The sequence below is a fragment of the Hemiscyllium ocellatum genome, chromosome 37, assembly GCF_020745735.1.
Source record: "Hemiscyllium ocellatum isolate sHemOce1 chromosome 37, sHemOce1.pat.X.cur, whole genome shotgun sequence".
Lineage (NCBI taxonomy): Eukaryota > Metazoa > Chordata > Chondrichthyes > Orectolobiformes > Hemiscylliidae > Hemiscyllium > Hemiscyllium ocellatum.
In genome coordinates this window covers 3,835,814-3,862,716 of record NC_083437.1, presented here as the reverse complement: position 1 = coordinate 3,862,716, position 26,903 = coordinate 3,835,814, and the positions used below count along the sequence as shown (strand labels likewise).

The following is a 26,903-nucleotide window of genomic DNA, read 5'->3' as shown; positions in this document are numbered from 1 at the left end:
CCATTTTGCTTGTTTTAGAAAACATCTCATTTATACTAACTATTTCTGCCATCACTATTAATCTGGAACCAAAATAGATGGCCCCAATTTAGGAAAGCTTGCTCAACTTGCAAGAGGTCCTGTTGAACAATTGATCAGTTTTGGAATGATCAAGGGGCTCCAAAATGATTACCCCATCCACCTTAAGTGATAAAGTATTTATTATGAATCACATTAAAATATTGTTACTTTATACAGCACACTTTGATTTTTGCTAACAATAAATAATGGGCCCTCATTTGCATAACTTAAAGATCAAAAACCTCTTAATCTCAAATAGTTAATTTCTAACTCTAAAATACATCTGCATCAACAATAGCAGCACATTAGGCCAACAAGCCAGTTGCTCAGGTGCCCATCATATGAGTGTTGATGCTCCACAACTGTTTAATCTGAGAAGTCTCATGTAAATTCCTGACCATACCAGACCATCCAGTCTGTGGAGAATTGGGTTTTGTTTCAAGTGCGCTCCAACAGTGTTGACCCAATGGGAGTGTCAAAGTTGACAATGAACATCCTGTCACAAATGCAAAAATTCTTGTTTCAGTTTTTTTTTCTGAACTAAAAAGCTTTTACCAACTATTTAAAATTCTTTTCCTTAGTTAACAGCAGTGGCGTAGAGGCCTTCAAGCTGTAAGAAAACAGGAAGAATATTTTATTAAGTGTTTATTTAATAACTGGTAAAGTTTGACTCCCCCAACGCTATATGGATTGAACTTGAATGGAATATTAAAATTATGAAACAGGAGTCTCCAATTCTATTCTAATGTAGCCACTTCTGGGTTTAACAGAGGCAGACTGGGTTCTGTTAACAATTTAAAAACATCAGTGAGACTGGAAAACCTGGCTGCTCAGGAAGGCACAGTAAATGTTTCCAGCCCCGTTTGTGTGTCAAGTGAGGCTTCAACGTGCACTTAGGTTGCCTTTCCCTTCACTCTGCCCTAACTCTTTGACAGATCTGTCCTCACCTTACCGCACTTGCAGTTGTTGCCTGCCTATCTAGGGTGTGGCAGCATGCTACCTGCCTGAGTGAAATGCATGCCTAACAGTCTGACTGACTTCCAGGCAGAGAAAAGGGGAGACTCCAATATCCTTAACCTGGTCCTATACAACCTTTTCCCCCGTCTCCCGCCTTCAAAGGGAGTGCGCCCAAGACTTCAAAATTAAAAGCTTTGGCTCTATGGTTAGCTCAGTATGCATCAAAACATATCTTCTCACTTTCTTCAGATTCTTTATATCCCAATGCAAAGCTTCAAAGCTTTTATGCTGACATCTCGTTCTCTTTAATTCATCCCTCTTGATCTCTACTTACTCAGATTCATCATGCTGTCTGTTCAATGTTCAGTATTGAATGAACAGAGTTCCTCTAATAAGATGCAAGGAAGGCTGAAACCTCCACCATCTCAGGCTGAACTAGACTCTCCCCAACTTTTTGACACGAACTGAGCTTTCAATCTCATATCCTTCCCATCACAATTGCCTACTTATAACTCCAAATTATTACCAATCACCTCTCCCGCTTCAGCCCATCTGTTCCAATGCTCTCCAGCCCATTCAGTGGGATCCTGCTCGTTCCAACAGGATTCTTGCAAGCCTAGCTTTCCATTTTGAGATCAAAGTCAGCATCCCAACTCACAGTGCAGGAGTTCACCTAGTGTCCATATGGTCACTGACTTAGCAACTTCGATTGAGCAACAGCACAAGTTTAAAATCATTTTTGTTTTCAGGTCTTTCAATGGCCTTGCTCCTCTCATCTTCTGAATTCTCATCTAGCCCTGCAACTCTCGAGGTTTCAATAATCTTCAAATTCCAGCTTCTTGCGCACACCCAATTTTAACCACTCCACTATAGGGAGGTCACACCTTCAGGTGCTTAGGTCCTAAGTCCTGATACTTGCTCTCAATCTCTTCACCTCTCAGCCCTTTATAAATGCTCCTTCAAACATATTTCTTTTACAGAGTTTTATGGTGGGGTGTCAAATTTAATACACCTGGGAATCACCTTGAGAGACAGTTTGTGGGATTTCCTTTATTTTAGTTATTTTGGCAAGGCCAGCATTTATTGTCAGTCCCGAAATGACCCTTGAACTGAGTTCCTTGTTGGGCCATTTCAGAGGGCAGTTAAGAGTGAACCACTGTGCTGTAGATTTAGAAATGAGCAAGAACGTCAAAAACCCTTAAGGACTATTGATAATGTCATGATCACTTTTAGAGAGACAAACTTTACATTCCAAATACACAAATCATTTAAATTTAAATTCACAAGCTGTGATGAGGAGATTGGAAGCTATATCCGCAGATTATTAGCCTAGCCTTTAGAGTACTAGTCCAGTGGTGTTACCATTGCACTACCATCTCCCCTCTCAAGGTGCTACATAAATGCAAGGTATTATCCTATCTATAACATGGTAAGATACAGGAGCAGAATTAGGCCATTGGCACATGGAATGGCACAGCAGACTCAATCATGGCTAATATGTTTCTCAACCCCAATATCCTTTCTTCCTGTAGCCTTTGATTCCCTTACCAATCAAGAAACTAGCTACCTCTGTCTTAAGTACACCCAATGACTTCCACAGATTCACGACCTTCTGGGTGAAAAAAATTCCACCTCATCTCAGCTCTAAAACGTTGCCCCTTCAATGTACAGCTGTGATCTCAGGGTCTCGTATCTCCTACAAATGGAAACATTTTTCCATGGCCACTCTATCCAGGCCTCTCAGTATTCTGTAAACTTCAATCAGATTCCCGACCTCATTCTTCTAAATGATCCAGAACCCTCAAACACTCCTTCATTCTTGGGATCATTTTTCTAACATTCCTCTGGACCTCGGCCAACTCCAGCACATCCTTCCTTCGATGAGAAGTCCAAAACTGCTCACAATATTCCAAATGTATTCTGACCAGAGCATTTAACAGCCTTAGCAGTACATCTCTGCTCTTGTATTCTAATGTTCTTGAAATGAATGCTAGCATTGCATTTGTCTTCCTAACTGTCAAATGAACTGATGTTAACTTTAAGAGAATGCTGAAGTAGAACTCCCAAGACCCTTTTGCGGTTCAGATTTTCAAAACCTTTCCATATTTAGAAAATAGTTTATGCCTCTATTCTTCCTATCATAGTGCATAACCACAATCTTTTCCAAATTGTATTCCAACTGCTGCTTATTTGCTAACTCCCTGAGCCTGACCAAGTCTTCTGCAGTCTCCCCACTTCAACATGACCTGCCCTCCACCTACCTTTGTGTCATCTGCAAATTCAGCAACGATGCCCTCATTTCCTTCATCCAGATTATTAAAGTGAACAGTTGTGGTCCCAACCACAGACCTGTGCAGTGCTTCTTAAATCACCAGCTACCATCCTGAAAATGACTCCTTTATCCCCACTTTCTGCCTTCTGCCAGTCAGCCAAGTCTTCTATTCATGCCTTTATTTAGCAGCATCCTGAATGGGACCTTGTCAAAGGCAGTCCAGAGATCCAAATAGATCACATCCATTTGCTCACCTTTGTTTAACTTGCTCAATGCCTCCTCAAAGAACTCTAATAGATTTATCAGATATTATCTCCCTTGACAAAGCTGTGCTGATTCAACCCTACTTTACCATGCCTGTCAGCAAAACATTTACTTAACCAAACGCTCACGCAGCAGTGGAACAGACATTATCTCTCTGTAAGCAAATACCAGAGGACAAGAATGTTGTCAATAACCTGGCTGAGTCCACTGAGGTGACTGTAGCAAGAAAGAGTTGTGAAAAGTGATACCAGCAGAAATCACCAAACATATGACAGCTACAAATGAGCAAAAAGTGACAGTGGCCATGAATTTTATGAAAGCAGTGAAGGTCAGAATAAACAGAGCTCCCTGAATTTATCTGTGGACAAAATTCGACATCACAAGCTTTACACCATTGCATTTGTGTCTTTATAAGTTATCAATTTGATTACATATCTTCAAATTGAGAGTATCAATCAATTTTGCTACCTTGACTGATTGCACATGATGTGAAAGGCACACAGGGTCCTCTAGTTTATTATGTCATTCCTTAACGTATTTTATGTAAAGCACAGCAGTGAGGCAAGGATAGCAACTTTCAAACAAATGCTAATGCAGAGTACCTCATTGATACTCACTGTGAAAAGATCGGAGATGCATGGAGAGGCCATTAGCCTGGCTGAATCCTTTGCCACACTCTCGACAGACATATGGCTTGTCCCCAGTATGAGTACGCACATGGCGCGTTAATTCGATCGACTGGGCAAACACTGCATCACAGTACTGGCATCCGTACATTTTCCCTATAGAATGGTAAAAGGTTCGGAGATTAAAAGGGCCATGACAGACTCCAGAACACTATTCCTAGCAGATTGCAAAACTGTTCCAAACAAAGACAAAAGAAAACGCATCAGAACCATTATTGTTATATTTTTTGAATTTTTAAAAACATTTTTAATTAACCTGTTCAGATAGGTAATGAAATACTGTTGAAGGAAATGGGACTTGAACCCAGGCCTTCTGGGTCAGAGGTAAGGACACTACCATTACACCACAACAGCCCTGATATACTGAGGTCGGAGAAAAGATACTGAATATAAGAGGTCAGAATCATTTATGGAAATTCAGCTTAAATGTAAAAGATTGCAGCATCAACTAAAATTGTATCACATAGAAGCAAGGATGTTATATTTCTTAGAATTTTTAAAATAGATACTTTAAACCAACTTGTTGAGACATGTTATAACACATCTCTAGAGTAAGTGGGTCTTGAACCTTGGCTTAAGTCCCTTCACAAAGATTTTAAATGTGTGTGCGTCTGTGTGTATCTATATAAGGTTCTATATCTAATCTGATAATGCTGGCGTCAGAAAAGGTGTAAGCCATTCAACCTCATTCTGCCATTTCATTAAATCGTGGTTCTTCTGAATCTTAACTCCATTGAACTGTCTTTGTACTAATATCTATATTTTCAGGATCTTAAATGGAGGTCAAGATAGATATACAATTACAGCTCAGGCTGAAGATTTTACAAATACCACTTTTATACTGATGTGCTGGTTTCCCCATCATTAAGAATGAGGATACTTGTGGAGCCCCTCCTCTTTCAATTAGTTGTTTAACGTTACCCTCCCCTTTACAGCACAGTATGGAAGAACTGATGAGCTTTGATCTGATCCATTGATTCTAGGATTGATAAACTCCATCGATGACATGGTACATTTGCAGTTTGACATGCAAAGAGTTCTATTTTGTAAATTCACCAGGGTGACACCTCATTTCTACCTATGTCTGGTGCAATACACCCTCTTTTTTTTTTGCAAGATCTGTGCACTGCATTGACTTCCAAAACCAGAAGTTAAATGCCTCCCATCAGTGCCTTAACAAGGCCAATTAACAAGCAAATCCCAGAAATCAGTCTGGTAAACCTTTTCTGGACTCCCTCAACAGCAAAGATGTCCTTCCACAACGAGGAGACCAAAACTACACATAACATTCAAGGTGTGGTCTCACCAAGCCTTGTTTAACTGCAGTAAGAATTTAATATTCAAATTCTTTTGCTATGAAGTACTGCATGCTGTTAGCTTTCCTCACAGTCTGCTGCACCTGCATGCGACCCTTCAGCGACTGTTCCACAATGACACCAAGGTCTTGTTGCACCTCACCTTTTCCTGAACTGCCACCATTCAGATAATAAGCTGCCTTCCTGTTTTTGTGTCCAAACTAGATAACCTTGCATTTATCTACATTACATTGCATTTGCCAAGTATTTGCCCACTCAGCCAGTCTGTTCAAGTCACCTTGCAGCCTCTTCGCAGCCTCCACACAGCACACACTACCACTCAGCTCAGTGTCCTCTGCAAATTTGGAGATATTGCATTCAAATCCTTTGTCCAAATTGTTAACGTATATTGTGAACAGCTGAGGTCCCAGCACTGAACCCTACAGTACCTTACTCATCACTATCTGCCATTCTGGGAAGGACTTGTTCATTCCAACTCTTTGCTTCCTGCCAACCAGTTCTCTATCCATGTCAATGCACTATCTCCGATACTGTACCTTTAATTTTCTTCACTAATCTCTTATGGAACCTTGTCAAAAACTTGCTAAAAGTCCAGATACACAACATCTACTGATTCACCATGGTCTTCTCTAATGGTCATATCTCAAAAAATTTCCAAAAGGTTTGTCAAGTATGATTTCCCTTTAGTAAATCCATGCAGACTAAGACTGATTCTGTCACTGCTTTCCAAATGCTCAGTTATTACATCCTTCATGATTGGTGGTGGAGAAAATGCTGGAGTCAATGTCAGGCTAACAAGCTTATAATTCCACATTTTCTCTATTTCCTCCTTTACTACAGAGTGGTGTTACGTCAGCTACCCTCCAGTCCATTGGAACTCTTCCAGAGTCTACAGAACGCTGGAAAATGATCAGCAATGCTTCCACTATTTCTACAGCCACTTCCTCAAGTACTCTGGGATGCAAAGCATCAGGCCCTGGGGACATAGTGGGTTCTAATCCCAATTTCCCCAATACCATTTCCTGACTAATAAAGATTCCCTTCAGTTCCTCCTTCATGCTTGATCCTCTGTTCCCTAGCATTTCCCGAAGATTATTCATCTTCATTATTCATTAGTGGGCGGCACGGTGGCACAGTGGTTAGCACTGCTGCCTCACAGCGCCTGTAGACCCGGGTCAATTCCCGACTCAGGCGACCGTCTGTGTGGAGTTTGCACGTTCTCCCCGTGTCTGCGTGGGTTGCCTCCGGGTGCTCCGGTTTCCTCCCACAGTCACAAAGATGTGCGGGTCAGGTGAATTGGCCATGCTAAATTGCCCGTAGAGGTAGGTAAGGGGTAAATGTAGGGGTATGGGTGGGTTGCGCTTCGGCGGGTCGGTGTGGACTTGTTGGGCCGAAGGGCCTGTTTCCACACTGTAAGTCTAATCTAATCTTCTCCTTAGTGATAGATTCAAAGTATTTGTTCAGCTGGTCTGCCATCTTTGTTGTCCATTATAAATCCACCTGATTTTAACTGCAAGGGAGCGACATTTGTCTTCACCAATATTTTTTCTTCACATATCTATAGAAACTTTTGCAGTCAGTTTTTATGTTAATACAATTGATTCCAAATGAGAAAACACAGACAGAACTATCAAATGCACTTTGACACCATTAAAATTCAGCAAATAACAATCAAGGAAAAAACAACTTTACAGTGAATTAATACCACAATTCATACCTTCAGAGTGCTTTTTCTTCATGTGATAGGCCAATGCAGCAGCCTGCATAAAAGTCATATCACATTGTTTGCAGAAGAATGGCTTCTCTCCAGTGTGCAGCCTCATGTGATTCTTTAGAGTAGAATTTGCTGCAAACTTTGCTCCACACTCACTACAAGAGAAAGGCTTCTCATCGAAATGATCAGAACGTTTATGATACTGCATTCCTGCAGAGAGATATTGGAAGAAATAGAACAGAACTCTTAGCTGCCAGGTTTTCAAAGGGTATGATGGCTTAATGGTCATGCTATTAACTCAAGTGGTCATGAGTTAAAACTCTACCATAGCAAACTTTGAAATTGAATTTTCAAAACAGGCCAATTTATGGGCTGACACCAATGAACAACTGTGGAAGTTGGTGATCATTCACTGGCACCTGCTAACTGGTTAGTCACAAGTTCCTCAGCCTGTGGCCCTCCTGGTCTGCAACTCCAGTTTTACTATGTGATTGTTTCTTAATATTCTTTGGGCACAAAGGGACAGGCAATAGATAGGATCTGCTGCTGTTACCTGAATCTCAAGGTGTGGTTTGGAGGGGAGAGTCATAGAAGGTAAGCGAAGAAGGATGAGGGACAGCAATGGGATAATGTATAGGATGGGAACATGTGCAAAGTATAGTATGGAAGGATCGATGTGGGATGTAAGTGAATAACAATTCATGGTCTGAACTGCCCAGGAGTAGATGGATTATAAAATTATAATGATGAAACAGGTTTCAAAGTCTCCCATGCTTCTTTGAATTGCATCACAGAGATGCTTAACAATGCTGGACAGGATTTTGGAGTTTACTTAGCCATTGGAATTCTTGGTCGTGCACCAGGGTTAAACATATCACTTTCTTGAAGGCTACTTTGAGGTTTTCAGGGACTCCCTTCAATCTCACCAAAGGATTTCATTAATTGACAGAGTAATTTAGCAACAATAATTTTAGCATTTGTGCTGATCTCTGGAGATTCTGATTCACACTGAAGCAGAATAAAATAATTCAGCAGAATCCCCAATAATAATCTTTGCTCCTTTCAATTAACACTACAATTCACAAGGAAAGCATTAATTTCCTAGATACCACAGTTTTGAAACTGGTGCAAGATAAAAGGCATAAGTTAGCAGAAGTGCTTCAACACATAACTGACACACTTCCAGATACAAAACGGCATCATTGTAAAAACACATTTCATGGACTGGTGGGGTCATGGTGAAACCATTGCATATTGGTCTTCAAAGTAGCCACTGCATCTCAAGTAGGTCATAATATGTAAACACTGAAGATGTGATAACATAAAAATGCAAATCTTTCTAAACTAAAACTGTTCAATATTAAATTATGTTATCAAAGTGTTTATTACAATCCCATTCACAATAGTTCTCTTTCCCCACCCGGCCACATGCAATAAGTAGATCCTGAACTATTGCAGGTTTAACCTAAAAACACTCCAGGTGAAGTTGTAAGGAATTCATTAACTCAGTTTTCCTATTCCCAGTTAGGTGAATATTCCTTTGTTGAAAAGTCTAAAACTAGTTTCTGCTCTTTGTAGCAACCCTCATTTGCTCTTTACAATTTCACCTCCCCTCACTCCTGCAGATTATTTCTCTCAACCTTGCCTCTCAACCCGCCTCAGGCGACTGACTGTGTGGAGTTTGCACGTTCTCCCCGTGTCTGCGTGGGTTTCCTCCGGGTCCTCCGGTTTCCTCCCACAGTCCAAAGATGTGCAGGTCAGGTCAATTGGCCATGCTAAATTGCCCCTAGTGTTAGGTAAGGGGTATATGTAGGGGTATGGGTGGGTTGCGCTTCGGCAGGTCGGTGTGGACTTGTTGGGCCGAAGGGCCTGTTTCCACACTAAGTAATCTAATCTAATCTAATCTTGCAGCCTCACTTCCCTCTCAGCCAGCAACCTTCCTCCCAGGTTTCCTTCCCTGACCTTGCTCAAGAAGTTGCTCCCCTGCCCACTTCCCATTTCTAGTCCTTTCCTCTTCAGTGAATTATCCAGGATTTGGGGATTATAGAGGCTCCTTTACCCTTCACCCCCATACATTTTGAGCCCAGTTGTGCACAAGCTGTTGAATTTTGAGATATTAGGCTTGCGGTTGACAGGTCAGTTTCACAATATCACTGATACACTTCCTTAGCTCTGCATAATCTCTGCAATTGTCAGAAAAGGTTCCTACAAGACAACAGCCAGTCCTTCGCATACTCCACCCCCAAGTCTCTATGTCCAGCCTGGGTCAAACTAATTTGGCCCAGTTGATTTGTTAGGTCCATTCCCTGCTTTCACACAGACCATTAAGCCCTCTCAAGATTTACTAGATATTAAATATTAGGATCCTCAACAGTTAATATGTCTGGAAAATATGCATTCAATATTTTGGTTGATTTTTCTTCTATTACACTGTCAAATTTTTCTTTTAGGAGTTGGAGCATTTTCTCCAACTGGCTTGTAACTGCTGACTCAACCAAATACACAAAAGAACTCTTTCTAACCTGATTGGTGAGCAAAGGATTTCCCACAGATGTCACAAGTCACAGGAAATCGCCTCTTCTTTCCCTTTGGTGCACCGCTCATTTCGACTCTGTGCTTTTCTAGATCCTTCTGGGCAGTCTGGGTCTTGTTACCTTCCTCACAGTTAGTGCCTTTAAGGTGACTGATACTGCGACAGCGGGTGAGATGCAGCTCAAGGCGACATTTAAATGTAAAAGACTTGCCACATGCACTGCACGTAAAGATTTGCTTAGTTCCTGATTTGGGTTTCACTTTCTTCTGATCTGAAAGCAGTTCGCTGTCACTATCTCTGTCATGGCCAAGGACCTCTAGGTGCTCTGCATCATCTTCATGTGTCTCTTCCTCATTTTGCAGGTGTTCCTTTTGATCCTCATCCACGTCACTCCCTGTTTCTATCATTAGTCCTGGAAATTTAGAAAATTGCATTTATCGGCTCCAGAGCTTATATTTGTAATAAAAATCCAATAAATTGTTAAACATGAGCATTGAAAAGATTAATAAAATATATTTTCACAATTCGAGAAAACTGTTACATTAGCTTACTGCTTGTAATTCTATAAAGGCAACACCTAAGCATTAGTGATTACTAGATTACTTCCAAGTACAGAGTCATAGGGCAGAGAAACAGGCCCTTATGTCCAACCATTCCATGTTGACCATAATCTGAAGTAAACTAGTTCCACCTGTCTGCACTTGCACCATATCCCTCCAAGCATTTCTTACCAAAATGTCTTTTAAACATTGTAACTGTACCCATGTCCATCACTTCCTCTGGAAGTTCATTCCATACACAAACCATATCGCATTTTTAAAAAAAAATGCCCCTCATGTATTTTTTAAAATCTTTCTGCTCACACCTTAAAAATATGCCCCTGAACCTTGAAATCACCTACCCTTGAAAAAGACACCTGCCATTCACCTTATCTATATCCTTCATTATTTTAAAACCTCTTTTAGGTCACGTCTCAATCTCCTACCCTCCAGTGAAAAAAGTCCCAGCCCATCTAGTCTACCCTGATAACTCCAACCTCCCATTCCTGGCAAGATCCTGGTAAATCTCTTCAGAACCCTCTTCAGCTTAATAATATTCCTCCCATACCAAGGACATCAGGACTAGATGCAGTACTACAGAGGCAGCCTCACTAGCATCCTGTACAACCTCAACATAATGTCCAAACTCCTATACTCAAAAGGTCTGAGCAATGAAGGCAAGCATGCTAAACACCTTCTTAATCACCCTGTCTGTATGTAATGCAGACTTCAAATAATTATGTACCTGAATGCCTAAATTTCTCTTCTCTACAACATTGCCCAAGTCTTTAATTGTACAAGTCTTGCCTTTGTTTGTTTTACCAACATGCAATACTTTGCATTTATCTAAATTAATTCCATCTGCTCCCTTCAGCCAACTGATCCAATTGATCAACATCAAGTTTGAGAGACATGATTGCTCTTGCACAAACCCATGCTATCTCTGATCATTCCTTGCCTCTCCAAATGCATATAAGTGCTATGTTTCAGAAACACGTCTGACAAAGTACCCACTGAAGTCAGACTCACAGGCCTATCCATCCCAGGCTTCTCCTTACATGCTTTCTTAAACCAAAGACACAACATTAGCCACAACTCCAGTCATTCAGCATTTATAGATGACACAAAGGGGTCCCACAATTTCATAGAACATAGAACACAGAACAATACAGCACAGAACAGGCCCTTCGGCCCACGATGTTGTGCTGAACATCTATCCTAGATTAAGCACCCATCCATGTACCTATCCAATTGCCGCTTAAAGGTCGCCAATGATTCTGACTCTACCACTCCCACAGGCAGCGCATTCCATGCCCCCACCACTCTCTGGGTAAAGAACCCACCCCTGACATCTCCCCTCTACCTTCCACCCTTCACCTTAAATTTATGTCCCCTTGTAATACTCTGTTGTACCCGGGGAAAAAGTTTCTGACTGTCTACTCTATCTATTCCTCTGAACTTCTTATAAACCTCTATCAAGTCACCCCTCATCCTTCGCCGTTCCAACGAGAAAAGGCCGAGAACTTTCAACCTATCCTCATACGACCTATTCTCCATTCCAGGCAACATCCTGGTAAATCTTCTCTGCACCCTCTCCAAAGCTTCCACATCTTTCTTAAAGTGAGGCGACCAGAACTGCACACAGTACTCCAAATGTGGCCTCACCAAAGTCCTGTACAGCTGCAACATCACTTCACAACTCTTGAATTCAATCCCTCTGCTAATGAATGCTAATACACCATAGGCCTTCTTACAAGCTCTATCCACCTGAGTGGCAACTTTCAAAGATCTATGTACATCGACCCCAAGATCCCTCTGTTCCTCCACCTGACTAAGAACTCTACCGTTAACCCTGTATTCCGCATTCTTATTAGTTCTTCCAAAATGGACAACCTCACACTTGGCAGGGTTGAACTCCATCTGTCACTCCTCAGCCCAGCTCTGCATCATATCTAAGTCCCTTGGCAAACGACAACAGCCCTTCTCACTGTCCACAACGCCACCAATCTTCGTATCATCTGCAAATTTACTGACCCACCCTTCGACTCCCTCATCCAAGTCATTAATAAAAATTACAAACAGCAGAGGACCCAGAACTGATCCCTGCGGAACTCCACTTGTAACTGGGCTCCAGGCTGAAAATTTACCATCTACCACCATTCTCTGACTTCGACCGGTTAGCCAGTTTTCTATCCAATTGGCCAAATTTCCCTCTATCCCATGCCTCCTGACTTTCCGCATAAGCCTACCATGGGGAACCTGATCAAATGCCTTACTAAAATCCATGTACACTACATCCACTGCTCTACCCTCATCCACATGCTTGGTCATCTCCTCAAAGAATTCAATAAGACTTGTAAGGCAAGACCTACCCTTCACAAATCCATGCTGGCTGTCCCTAATCAAGCAGTGTCTTTCCAGATACTCATAAATCCTATCCCTCAGTACCCTTTCCATTACTTTGCCTACCACAGAAGTAAGACTAACTGGCCTGTAATTCCTGGGGTTATCCCTACTCCCTTGTTTGAACAAGGGCACAACATTCGCTACTCTCCAGTCCCCTGGTACCACCCCCATTGACAGTGAAGACGAAAAGATCATTGCCAACGGTACTACAATTTCCTCTCTTGCTTCCCACATAATCATAGGATATATCCCGTCAGGCCCGGGGGACTTGTCTATCCTCAAGTTGTTCAAAATGTCCAACACATCTTCCTTCCTAACAAGTATCTCTTCTAGCTTACCAGTCCGTTTCACACTCTCCTCTTCAACAATACGGTCCCTCTCGCTCGTAAATACTGAAGAAACGTACTTGTTCAAGACCTCTCCTATCTCTTCCGACTCAATACACAATCTCCCACTACTGTCCTTGTCATTCTCATGTTTCTCACATACGCATAAAATGCCTTGGGGTTATCCTTGATCCTGTCCGCCAAGGATTTTACATGCCGTCTCTTAGCTCTCCTAATCCCTTTCTTCAGGTCCCTTCTGGCTATCCTGTATCCCTCCATTGCTCTGTCTGAACACTGTTTCCTCAACCTTATGTAAGCCTCCTTTTTCCTCTTTACTAGACATTCAACCTCCCTCGTTAACCAAGGCTCCCTCACACGACCATTTCTTTCCTGTCTGATAGGTACATACGTATCAAGGACACGTCGTATCTGCTCCTTGAAAAAGTTCCACATTTCCACCACATCCTTCCCTGACAGCCTATGCTCCCAACTTATGCTCCTCAAATCCTGTCTTACAGCATCGTAATTTCCCTACCCCCAATTGTAAAATCTACCCTGTTGTGCGCACCTATCGCTCTCCATAACCAAGGTGAAAGTCACAGAATTGTGGTCACCATCACCAAAATGTTCACCCACAAACAAGCTCATCACTTGTCCCGGTTCATTACCGAATACCAAATCCAATATGGCCTCCCCTCTGGTTGGACAATCTACATACTGAGTTAGAAAAGCTTCCTGGACACACTGCACAAACACCGCCCCATCCAATCTACTTGATCTAAAGAGCTTCCAATCAATATTTGGGAAGTTGAAGTCACCCATGACTACGACCCTGTGGCTTCTGCACCTTTCTAAAATCTGTTTCCCAATCTGTTTCTCCACATCTCTGCTGCTATTGGGGGGCCTATAGTAAACACCCAACAAGGCGACTGCACCTTTCCTATTTCTGACTTCAGCCCATACTACCTCCAAAGGCAGATCCCCCTCAAACTTCCTTTCTGCAGCCGTTATACCATTTCTAATTAGCAATGCCACCCCCCCCTCCTTTTTTACCACCCTCCCTAATCTTACTGAAACATCTGTAACCAGGAACCTCCAACAACCATTCCTCTCCCTCATCTATCCACGTTTCCGTGATGGCCACAACATCGTAGTCCCAGGTACCGATCCATGCATGCCTTAAGTTCACCCACCTTATTTCTGATACTCCTTGCGTTGAAGTATACGCACTTGAGCCCATCTCTGTGTCCACAAGTATTCCCTGTCAGTGCTACCTTCTCCACAGCCTTCCTACATTCTTGGACATCCTGACACGCAGCTAGCTTACTTGCTGGACTACAAGTCCGGATCCCATCCCCCTGCCAAATTAGTTAAAACCCCCCGGAAGAGTGCTAGCAAACCTACCCCCCAGGATATTGGTGCCCTTCTGGTTCAGGTGCAACCCGTCCTGTTTGTACAGGTCCCACCTTCCCCAGAATGCAGTCCAATTGTCCAAATACCTGAAGCCCTCCCTCCTACACCATCCTTGCAGCCACGTGTTCAACTGCACTCTCTCCCTATTCCTTGCCTCACTGTCACGTGGCACCGGCAACAACCCAGAGATGACGACTCTGTCTGTCCTAGCTTTTAGCTTCCAGCCTAACTCCCTGAGCTCCTGAATGACCTCCCCACCCCTCTTCCTACCTATGTTGTTGGTGCCAATGTGTACCACGACTTCTGGCTGCACACCCTCCCCCTTAAGCATTCTGAAGACACGGTCCGAGACGTCTCGGACCCTGGCACCCGGGAGGCAACAAACCATCCGAGAGTTTCGCCCATGTCCACAGAACCGCCTGACCGTCCCTCTAACTAGAGAGTCTCCTATAACTAGCGCTCTCCTGCTCTCCCCCTTTCCCTTCTTAGTCTCAGAGCCAGGCCTCACGCCACAGACCCCTTCACTGCAGCTTACACCTGCAAGGCTGTCCCCCCCAACAGTTTCCAAAGCTGTATACTTATTGTTTAGGGGAACGACCACAGGGGAACCCTGCACTGCCTGCTTCTTCCCCTTCCCACCTCTAACCGTTACCCAGCTACCTCTGTTCTCCGGCGTAACTATGTCCCTGTAGCTTCTATCAATCACCCTCTCAGCCTCTTGAATAATCCTCAGTTCATCCAACTCCAGTTCCAGTTCCCTAACTCGTTCGGTGAGGAGCAGGATCTGACTGCATTTCCTGCAGACGAAGTCGGCAGGAGTATTGGTGGTCACCCCTACCTCAAACATCCTGCAGGAGGAACATCCCACTGCCTGCGCTGCCATGACTGTACACTTTGTCTCCAAAACAAGAACACTGAGTCAATAACACTGAGTCGCTTACCTGTGGACTTTAAAGTTAGGTTAGAGGAGGAGGATGGGAGGGAGGCCCTGTAGGGCCTCGGGTCTAGAACACACCCACTCAAATACTACTCACTTACCTTCCCGACCAGCTCTGCGCTCCGACCTCACACGCCCGGCTCGCGCCGCTCTCCGCGGTGAAAAGACCGTTTCCTTCCTAACTTCCCAAAGTCCTGGGATACACTGGATCAGGTCCCAGAGATGTATTCACCTTTATATTTTGAGACCTCCAAACACTTCCTCTTTTGTCAAGTGAACTGTTTCCAAAGCGTCAATTTTTATTTGAGTTCTCTAGCCTCTATGTCTTTCTCCACAGTTAAACCTGATGTAAAATATTCATTTAATATCTCTCCCATTTCCTGAGGTTCAACACAAAGATGACGTCCTTATTCTTTAAGGGGCCTTACTCTCTCTCCAGCTGCTCTCTGGCTCTTAATCTTTTTGGATTATCCTTAATCGTATTTGCCAAGACTCTCTCATATCCTTCCTCTTGCCTTCCACATTTCCCTCTTACACTTGATACTGTTCAAAAGATTCATTTGAACCCAGTTGTTTATATCCAATACGTGATTCATTTTTTATTCTTGACTCGAACCTCAATAACTTTATTCATCAATTGCTCGCTAATCCTATCAACCTTATCTTATATACGTTCATGGGATAAGAGTGTTGCTTGCTCGGCTAGCATTTATTGTCCATCCCAGAAGGTGGTTAAGAGTTAACCACATTGCTGTGGCTCTGGAGTCACATTTAGTCCACATCAGGATGGCAGGTTCCTTCTCTAAAGGACTTAGTGAACCAGATGGGTTTTTCTGATAATCGACACTGGATTCATAGTCATCATTGGACTCTTATTTTCAGATATATTTTATTGAATTCAAATTCCTCCATCTGCCTTGATGGCATTTGAATCAGAGTCCCTGAGACCTTTCACTCGAACAGGAACATAATGACCCTGAAGTCTCATTATCACACTTTGGAAAGCCTCACACTTATTAGACTTATTACAGCTTTGTTAAATGTTTAGTTTCAGTAAAAGAATGTAGCAAGTTAAGGGACTAGAAATCAGAGTTTAACAGATCAAAGTCTTTTCACTTCTGGGATTATGCTTGATCCAATTTAATGAAATGAAAAGCTTCAATACAAAAGAACAATATTTCAGATACTGGAAATGTGGAACCAAACCAAAAAATTGGAGAAATATTCAGGTTTGTAAGGAGCTCTCTCCAAAAATGCTGCCAGATCTGAATATTTCCAACAAACTTTTTGTGACAAATGAAAAGCTTTTCCTTTCTTCTAGGTGAAAAGAATTTAGTTGCAAGTCAGCATGAGTTCATTACACAAGAGTATTCAAAGTTTCAGGCTAAATTTAATGCTCACTTAGAGCCTGCTACAGGAATTGGAAAACCAGAGTGGTGCAGAAGACAGAGAAAGTTGCATTTCTTCAACTTCCCTTGCTCTTCCACTCTGACAATCTATGTTAACCAAAGTCCACCAAGTACTTTATTCAACATGTTTTTCATTGAGGGATCAACAAGAACATTTATCCATAATATCAATGAATGAATAAGTGCATATCAGCTTCACACGCAACTTTCTAAAGTTACATTTGAGCTGTTTATATTGAAGGTATAACTGTTTTCTATCGATTTTTGGCTTTCTGACATTTCACTAAAATTACTCAAAGTGATCAAGTGGTACTTTCCACTTCGAATTCGGCAAAGGACTATCCCATCTCCTGAGCAAATGTTATCGCTGATCCTAATGGCAAGTCTTCTGGGTAAGGACATAAGGAAAATTACCTTCTGTTTTTTAAGCTATAGCTCCTTTAATCTCTTCAACTGTTTTAAATTCAATGCTGACTGTTTCATACTGTCGGGGTTGAGCAGATACGTGCAAATACTTTGTCGATCAGCATCAACTTTGTTAAACCTGCATACGTTTACAATACGAAGCAGACGAGGTCAAAAACTGAAAGGTTTGATAGAAGGTTCTGCTTGCATTTGTCTCATTTTCTGTGACATCACTTCATTTTAAAAGCTTTGCTTACTCACCGCACCAGTAGTAACCTTATCTACCATTCTATTACCAGCTCGATTCAGTTTGAAAAACATGATGTGGTGGTGCTGATGTTGGACTGGGGTGGATGAAGATAAAAATCACACAACATCAGGTTTATTTAGAAGTACAAGCTTTCGGAGCACTGCTCATTTGTTAGGTAGCTAGTGGGGCAGGATCACAGGACACAGAATTTGTAGTAAAAGATCAAAGTGCCATACAATTGATGCAACGTGTTGAACAAACCTAGATTGCTGTTAACTATTTAATCACTTAGAATGGGGATGCAGGTTTTGATTGATTAATATTAAATCCCATAACTTTTTTTCAAGTTACAGCCCCCAAGATAACTTAAGGTTTTATTTAAACAAAAAAAAAGGTGATAACTCACCTCAAACAGTGTGAGGTTAGAGTCTGTCTGTATCCCAACCTTGAGTCAGATTGGTTCTACTTCCAAAGTAGGAATTTATAAAATGCTACATGGACTGACTGCCTACAGCTTGTGTGTTTTCGATAGCCAAGTTCAGTAACTATGAGGACTGCCTCAACCGGGATCTTGGGTTCATGTCATACTACAGGTGACCCCAAATACACTCAACACTGCCACACAGAAGCACACAAACACAGTCTTCCACGCACGCTCACACTCATACCTTCTCACAGGTATATACTCTTCTCTCTCTCTCCATCACACACACAAGACTATGGGGTGAATTTGCATTTGCAGATACATTGTGTGTTTTTTGAAATAGATCCAGAGTCATAGAGATGTAAAGAATGGAAACAGACTCTTTGGTCCAACTCATCCATGCCAACCAAATATCCTAATCTAATCTAGCCCTATTTGCCAACACTTGGCCCACATCCCTCCAAACCCTTCCTATTCATAAACCCATCCAGATGCCTTTTAAATGTTTACTTTAACGTTGAGATACAGACAGACTCCAACCGCACACCTTTAATGCACCGTCTGAGCTGAGATGTCACTGTTTTTTAATAAAACCTTAAGTTATCTCAGGGTTGTCACTTGAAAGTAATTCTGGGATTTACATATTAATAATCAAAGCCTGCACCCCCATTTTAAGTGATTAAATAGTTAACAGCAATCGAGGCTTGTTCAATATATCACATCAGTTGAATTACACTTTGATCTTTTACGATAAATTCTGTGTCCTATGATCCTGCCCCACTTGCTACCTGATGAAGGAGCAGTATTCCAAAAGTATGTACTTCAAAATAAACCTGTTGGACTATAACCTGGTGTTGCGAGATTTTTTTAAAGAACTTAATTTGAAAAACACCATTGCCTTCAACTTGAGATCATGACCTGTTTTAGATGCTGATCAGGCGCTACCCCATTTGTCACTTCATTTGCCATTACACTCACTGCTCCAGTCCAAATCTGAACCCTTGTTGATTCACCCAGCACCTCACTTAATGCCCTGTTACCCAAGCATAGGGTCAACGCAGCAGCAGTGGGACTGGAAAGGGGGCAGCAAGTAAAGTGGTGAGGGTAGTGAACAGCAAGCAACACGGGTACATGACAATGCCACCGATATCCTGTTCTAGTGTGGTGCATGTGCACTTGGTCTCATCAGTTTCATCAACATCCTGTTCCAATGCAGGTATAGGAGGTGTCTGTTTGGAATTGCAGAGGGTTTTAGGAGCAGTAAGGAAGCAGTCCAACTCTTTCATCAAGAAGCACTCAAATAGAATATGGAATCAAAGAACAGAATCCCTACAGTGCAGAGAGGGGCCAATTGGGCCATCATGTCGACACTGGCCCTCCCAAGCAGCCCATCCTATCTCTGTAACACCACATTTACCGAAGTTGCACCTGGCCTGTATATCCCTGAACAACATAGGGCAACTTAGCATGGTTAAGGTTCCTAACCTGCCTATCTTTCGGTTGTGGGCAGAAACCAGAGTCCTCAGAGGAAACCCATGCAGACATGGGGAAAACTTAGACTCCACATAAACTCCACATAGCTCAAGGCTTGAACTGAACCTGAGTCCCTGGCAATGATGTGCTCACCAATGTGTAACCATGCCACATAACACAGAAAATCTGGGCAGCTCCCTGAAAATCATCTTGAACTTTGCAAAGGTCCAACTAACTGCCACAAATAGTGGGGACCATCTAAAACTGTCTTGTGTCAGAATCAACACAAAACTTAAATTCTTTTTTATGGCTCTACAGGTTCAGAGATATTTGTATCATCGATAGTCACAGGTGACGTGCCAGAAGACTGGAGGTCGGCAAACGTGGTGCCACTGTTTAAGAAAAGAGGTAAAGACAAGTCAGGGAGCTATAGACCAGTGAGCCTGACCTCGGTGGTGGGCAAGTCGTTGGAGGGAATCCTGAGGGTCAGGATGTACATGTATTTGGAAAGGCAAGGACTGATTTGGGATAGTCAACATAGCTTTGTGCATGGGAAATCATGTCTCACAAACTTGAATGAGCTTTTTGAAGAAGTAACAAAGATGATTGATGAGGACAGAGCAGTAGATGTGATCTATACGGACTTCAGTAAGGCATTCGAACAAGGTTCCCCATGGGAGACTGACCAGCAAGGATAGATCTCATGGAATACAGGGGGAACTAGTCATTTGGATACAGAAATGGCTCAAAGATAGAAGACCGAGGGTGGTGGTGGAGGGTTGTTTTTCAGGCTGGAGGCCTGTGACCAGTGGAATGCCACAAGGATTGGTGCTGGGCCTTCTATTTTTTGTCATTTACATAAATGATTTGGATGCAAGCATAAGAGGCATAGTTACTAATTTTGCAGATGACAGCAAAATTGGAGGTGCAGTGGACAGTGAAGAGGGTCACCTCAGATTACAACAGGATCTGGACTAGATGGGCCAATGGGCTGAGAAGTGGCAGATGGAGTTTAATTTAGATAAATGGGAGGTGCTGCATTTTGGGAAAGCAAATCTTAGCAGGACTTATACAATTAATGGAAAGTTCCTAGGGAGTGTTGCTGAACAGAGATCTTGGAGTGCAGATTCATAGCTCCATGAAAGTGGAGTCACAGGTAGATAGGATAGTGAAGAAGGCGTTTGGTATGCTTCCCTTTTTTGGTTGGTGTACTGAGTACAGGAGTTGGGAAGTCATGTTGTGGCTGTACAGGACATTGGTTAGGCCACTGTTGGAATATTGAGTGCAATTCTGGTTTCCTTCCTATCGGAAGGAGGTTGTGAAACTTGAAAGGGTTCAGAAAGATTTTGAAGAATGTTGCCAGGGTTGGAGGATTTGAGCTATAGGGAAAGGTTGAATAGGGTAGGGCTGTTTTCCCTGGAACGTCGGAGGCTGAGGGGTGACCTTATACAGGTCTATAAAATCATGAGGGGCATGGATAGGATAAATAGACAGAGTCTCTTCCCTGGGGTGGGGGAGTCCAGAACTAGAGGGCAGAGGTTTAGGGTGAGAGGGGAAAGATATAAAAGGAGACCTAAGAGGCAACGTTTTCACCAGAGGGTGACAATGTATGGAATGAGCTGCCAGAGGGAGTGGTGGAGGCTAGTAGGATTGCAACATTTAAAAGGCATCTGGATGGGTACATGAATAGGAAAGATTTGGAGGGATATAGCCGGGTGCTGACAAGTGTGACTAGATTAGGTTGAGATATCTGGACGGCATGGACGAGTTGGACCGAAGGGTCTGTTTCTGTGCTGTACACCTCTATGGCTCTATGTAAGTATAAAACAAACATACAGACTTTAAAAAAAAACTAAACATTAGCACATTCGGAGTGCTAATAAAAGCAGCAGCAGGAACAGAGCAAAGCCAACCTGGGGGTAAGCAGCAGCGGGAACTTCGAAATAAACACTTAAGCAGCAAGATTGGACTGAGCAAACTCAGAGTGGCAGCAGCAGGAGCACAATAAAAGGAACCTGGGGGTTCAATGCGGGCAGGAGTGTACAGTATGTTACAGTTCAGAAAGTGACATGGGGCCAAGGGGACCAGCTGATTGGCGATTAGGTGCTAATGGGTTTTTTTTAAAAAAGCCTTTTAAATGGTTTAAATTTTCATTGACTAACCAATGTAAGCTTGCTCCTCTTACACCATGTAGGAGGCTGGGCACATTTCCAACACCCGGTGCAGCATGTGTGTACATGAAGTGTGTCCAGCCATAGCTATAGTTTAGGCATAACTAAGCAGTTGGTGCATGAGGAAGGATTTTACATTCTTGGATCATTGGGACCATTTCTGTACAAGCAGGATAGTTCACATCTGAATCAGAATAGGACTAACATTTTTGTGAGACAGCTTGCTAGTGCTGTTGAAAGAAGTTTAAACTATTTTGGCAATGGGAGGGGACATAGACTGTCAGCAGAATAAGGGCATAGTAGAACAATCAAGGTAGGAGTACTGCAGCTTGAATATTTTTCTGGGAGTAAGGCAAAGCTGGATAGTCTTTCATGCCAGAATCATCACAGGCAGATTGAATGAGTTTAAGGGCAATGACTGACCTGTGGAAGGGTGATATGGTAGCCACCAGAGAGACATAGTTGAGGGAGGAGCAGGATTGGCAACACAACATTCAGGGATATAGAATTTGTAGGCGAGACAGAGGTGGGAGTAAAACAGGAAGCTGCAAGGCAATATTAGTCAAGGGGTCAGTTTCTGCACTAAGGAGAGATGATATCTTGGAAAGGGCCTTGAATCAAACTTTGTAGGCAGAGCTTAGGAATAAAAATGGGGCAGCCATATTTCTTGGTGTATATTATAGAACTGAAGAGAGTTGGTGGGAAATTGAAAAACAAACGTGTGCATAATTCGCAGAGATATATAAAAATAATAACAAAAGGGTCATTATAGTAGGTGATTTCAACTTTCCCAATGGTAACGGTGGCTCATTGGTTAGCACCGCAGCCTCTCAGCACCAGGGACCCAGGTTTGATTCCAACCTTGCATTCTCCCCGTATCTGCACGGGTTTCCTCCGGGTGCTTTGGTTTCCTCCCACAATCTGAAGATGTGCAGGTCAGGTGAATTGGCTATGCTAAATTGCCCACTGTGTTAGGTGCATTAGTCAGAATGAAATGGGTCGGGGGCGGGGGGGTTACTTTTTGGAGGGTCGGTATGCAGTTGTGAGTCAAATGGCCTGTTTCTACACTGTAGGGAATCTAATCTAAACTGGAATAGAAGTAGTGCAAACGGAGTGAATTTCTTGAAGCCAGTACAGGAGAATCTTTTAGGCTAGTATGTAGAAGGTCCAAAGGGCTTATGCCCGAAACGTCGAATTTCCTGTTCCTTAGATGCTGCCTGACCTGCTGCGCTTTCCCAGCAACACATTTTCAGCTCTGATCTCCAGTATCTGCAGTCCTCATTTTCTCCTCCATGTAGAGGATCCAACAAGGAACAGAGCTGTTCTAGACCTAATTCTGGGAAGGGAAGCTGGACAGGTGATTGAGTATTTTAGTGATAGTGATCACAACATAGTACATTAAAACTGATTATGGACAATGAAAGAAACAGTGAAAAAAGGGCAATGAAACAGTTGCAAAAACAAAAGTTTTGAATTGGAGGAAAGTAAATCTTAATCAAAACAGACAGGATCTGGCAAAAGTAGACTCAGAACAGCTACCATTGAAGAAATTGACTGAAGTGTAATAGAGGTGTGTTCAAAAAGGAAATGGGGAGAATACAAGTCCAACATGTTCTCTCCAGGGGGATAGGAAGGAGCAACAACCTCACAGAACCCCAGTGCTTCTGATGACCAGAGATACGGTCAGAAGGAAAAGACAGGCTTTTAGCAGGTGCAAGATGAACAAATTTGTGGAATACAGGAAGTGCAGGGTGGAGCTTAAGAAAGCAATTATGAAAGCAAATAGGGATAGGAGAAACCTCTTGCTGGTTAAAAATAGGGAAACGACCAAGATATCCTATACAGCTTGGGAAAGATTAGGGGCCATGAGGGATGAAGGGAGCAATCTGTGGGTGGAGCCAGAGGCCACTGGTCGAATCTTGAACTAATACTTCACACCCGTCTTCACCCAAGAGAAGGAGGATGAGGGTATGAACCCTGGAGGAGAGACTGCGAAGTGCTTGAGCAAATTAAAAATAGGGAAGGACAAGTTATTGGAGGTGTTGGGATGTTTAAAAGTGGATAAATCTCCAGGTCTGGATGAATTCTTTCGCAGACTGCTGTGAAAGGTAAGGGAGGAAACTGCAGAGGCACTAACCCAAGTTTTTAGTTCCTCTCTGGTCATGGGGGAGGTGCCAGGAGACTGGAGAACAGTTAACATGGTTCTGATATTTAAGAGGGTTGTAGAGATAAGCCAGAGAACTACATACGGGTGAGTCTCACGTCAGTGGTTGGGAAACTATTGGACAAAAGTCTGCACAAGGGCATCTATCCCTACTTGGAGAGGCAAGACTTCATCAGGAATCGTCAGTATGGCTCTGACACAGGGAGGTCACGCCTAACAAATCTGATTGAATTCTTTGAGCAAATTATATAGATGAGGGTCGTGCAGTTGATGTTGTTTATATGAATTTCAGCAAAACCTTTGACTAGGTCCCACATAGACAACTTATCAAGTAGACAAATGCAGATGGGATATAGGGTAACTTGAAACAGTAGATTCAAAATTGGCTCGGTTGTGGGAGATAGAGGATGATGATAGAAAGCTGATATAGTGACTGGAAGCCATTGCCCAATGGTGCACCCCAGGGATGTGTGCTAGATCCCTTATTATTTGTCATTTATATAAATGACATAGATAGCCATGTGGAGGGTAGGGTTAGCAAGTCATGTCAGGTGATTAATAGTGAGGTTGAGTGTTTTGGGCTACAAAACCTAAAAAAGGGTTGGTCAAATGGACAAATAAATGATAGCTAGAATTTAACCCTGAGTAATTTGACACAAAAGTATTTAATGAACAGCATGCCACCAGGAAGTTCTGAGGAACAAAGGAAGGTTGGAGTATTTGTCCATGTATCTATGAAGGTGGAAGGTATTTAGTACAGTGGTCATAGAGTCAGAGAGTCATAGAGATGTACAGCATGCAAACAGACCCTTTGGACCAACCTATCCGTGCCGACCAGATATCCCAACCCAACCTAGTCCCATCTGCCAGCACCCAGTCTATTTCCCACCAAACCCTTCCTACTCATAGACCCATCCAAATGCCTCTTAAATGTTGCAATTGTACCAGTCTCCACCACTTCCTCTGGCAGTTCATTCCATACATAAACCACCCTCAGCGTGAAAAAGTTGCCCCTTAGGTCTCTTGTATATCTTTCCACTCTCACCCTAAACCTATACCCTCTAGTTCTGGCTCCCCGACCCCAGGGAAAGGACTTTGTCTAGTTATCCTATCCAAGCCCCTAACAATTTTGTAAACCTTTAGAAGGTCATCCCTCAGCCTCCGACGCTCCAGGGAAAACAGCCCCAGCCTGTTCAGCCTCTCCCAGTAGCTCAAATCCTCCATCCCTGGCAACATCCTTGTAAATCTTTTGTGAAACCTTTCGAGTTTCACAACATCTTTCCGATTGGAAGGAGACCAGAATTGTACGCAATATTACAACAGTGGCCTAACCAATGTCCTGTACAGCCACAACATGACCTCCCAACTGCTGTACTCAATACTCTGACCAATACAGGAAAGCATACCAAATGCCTTCTTCATTATCTTATCTACCTGCAACTCCACTTTCAAGGAGCTATGAACCTGCACTCCAAGGTCTCTTTGTTCAGCAACACTCCCTAGGACCTTACCATAAAGTGTATACGTCCTGCTAAGATTTGCTTTCCCAAAATGCAGCACCTCGCATTTATCTGAATTAAATTCCATTTGTCACTTCTTAGCCCATTGACCCATCTGGTCCAGATCCTGTTATAATCTGAGGTAACCCTCTTCACTGTCCACTACACCTCCAATTTTGGTGTCATCTGCAAACTTACTAACTGTACCTCTTATGCTCACATTCAAATCATTTACGTAAATGACAAAAAGTAGAGGACCCAGCACCGATCCTTGTGGCACTCCACTGGTCAAAGCCCTCCAGTCTGAAAAACAACCCTCCACCACCACCACCCTCAGTCTTCTACCTTTGAGCCAGTTCTGTATCCAAATGGCTTGTTCTCTTTGTATTCCATGAGATCTAACCTTGTTGGTCAGTCTCCCATGGGTAACCTTGTCGAACGCCTTACTGAAGTTCATATAGATCACATCTACTGCTCTGCCCTCATCAATCATCTTTGTTACTTCTTCAAAAAACTCAATCAAGTTTGAGAGACATGATTTCCCACGCACAAAGCCATGTTGACTACCCCTATTCAATCTTTCCAAATACATGTACATCTTGTCCCTCAGGATTCCCTCCAACAACCTGCCCACCACTGAAGTCAGGCTCACCGGTCTATAATTCCCTGGCTTGTCTTTACCGCCCTTCTTAAACAGTGGCACCATGTTTACCAACCTCCAGCCTTCCTGCACCTCACCTGTGACTATCAATGATACAAATATCTCAGCAAGAGGCCCAGCAATCTCCTCTCTAGCTTCTCACAGAGATCTCAGGTACACCTGATCAGGTCCTGGGGATTTATCCACCTTTAACCATTTCAAGACATCCAGCACTTCCTCCTCTGTAATCTGGGCATTTTGCAAGATGTCACCAACTATTTCCCTATAGTCTTTATCTTCCATATCCTTTTCCACAGTAAATACTGATGCAAAATATTCATTTACTATCTCCCCCATTTTCTGTGGCTCCACACAAAGGACGCCTTGCTGATCTTTGAGGGACCCTATTCTCTCCCTAGTTACCCTTTCACTCAATCTATCCTGTCTGTACCTGACATATGTTTCCTTCTTTTTCTTAACCAAACCCTCAATTTCTTTAGTCATCCATCATTCCCTATACCTCCCAGCCTTTCCTTTCACCCTGACAGGAATATATTTTCTCTGAATTCTTGTTATATCATTTCTGAAGGCTTCACAGTTGCCAGCCGTCCCTTTACCTGCGAACATTTGCCCCAATCAGCTTTCGAAAGTTCTTGTCCAATACCATCAAAATTGGCTTTTGTCCAATTTAGAACTTCAACTTTTAGATCTGGTCTATCCTTTCCCATCATTATTTTAAAACAATTAGAATTATGGTCGCTGGCCCTAAAGTGCTTCCCCACTGATACCTCAGTCACCTGCCCTGCCTTATTTCCCAAGAGTAGGTCAAGTTTTGCACTTTCTCTAGTAGATACATCCACATACGGAATCAGAAAATTGTCTTGTACACACTTAACAAATTCCACTCCATCTAAACCTTTAACACTATGGCAGTCCCAGTCGATGTTTGGAAAGTTAAAATCCCCTACCATAAATATTCTATTATTCTTACAGATAGCTGAGATCTCCTTACAAGTTTGTTTCTCAATTTCCCTCTGACTATTGG

General features: G+C 42.8%; 1 protein-coding gene across 4 annotated transcripts in view; it reads right to left on the bottom strand.

Annotated features, from left to right (window-relative positions):
• Positions 1-26,903, bottom strand: part of zbtb40 (zinc finger and BTB domain containing 40) — a 124,318-nt gene that overhangs the window by 42,379 nt on the left and 55,036 nt on the right. For all 4 annotated transcript variants that reach the window (XM_060852192.1, XM_060852195.1, XM_060852193.1 and 1 more), the window contains 3 exons: positions 9,792-10,214; positions 7,273-7,479; positions 4,171-4,335 (listed from right to left, as the gene is read on the bottom strand). In XM_060852192.1, coding sequence (XP_060708175.1) covers positions 4,171-4,335; positions 7,273-7,479; positions 9,792-10,214 — 795 coding nt within the window. The remainder of the gene's footprint in view (positions 1-4,170; positions 4,336-7,272; positions 7,480-9,791; positions 10,215-26,903) is intronic.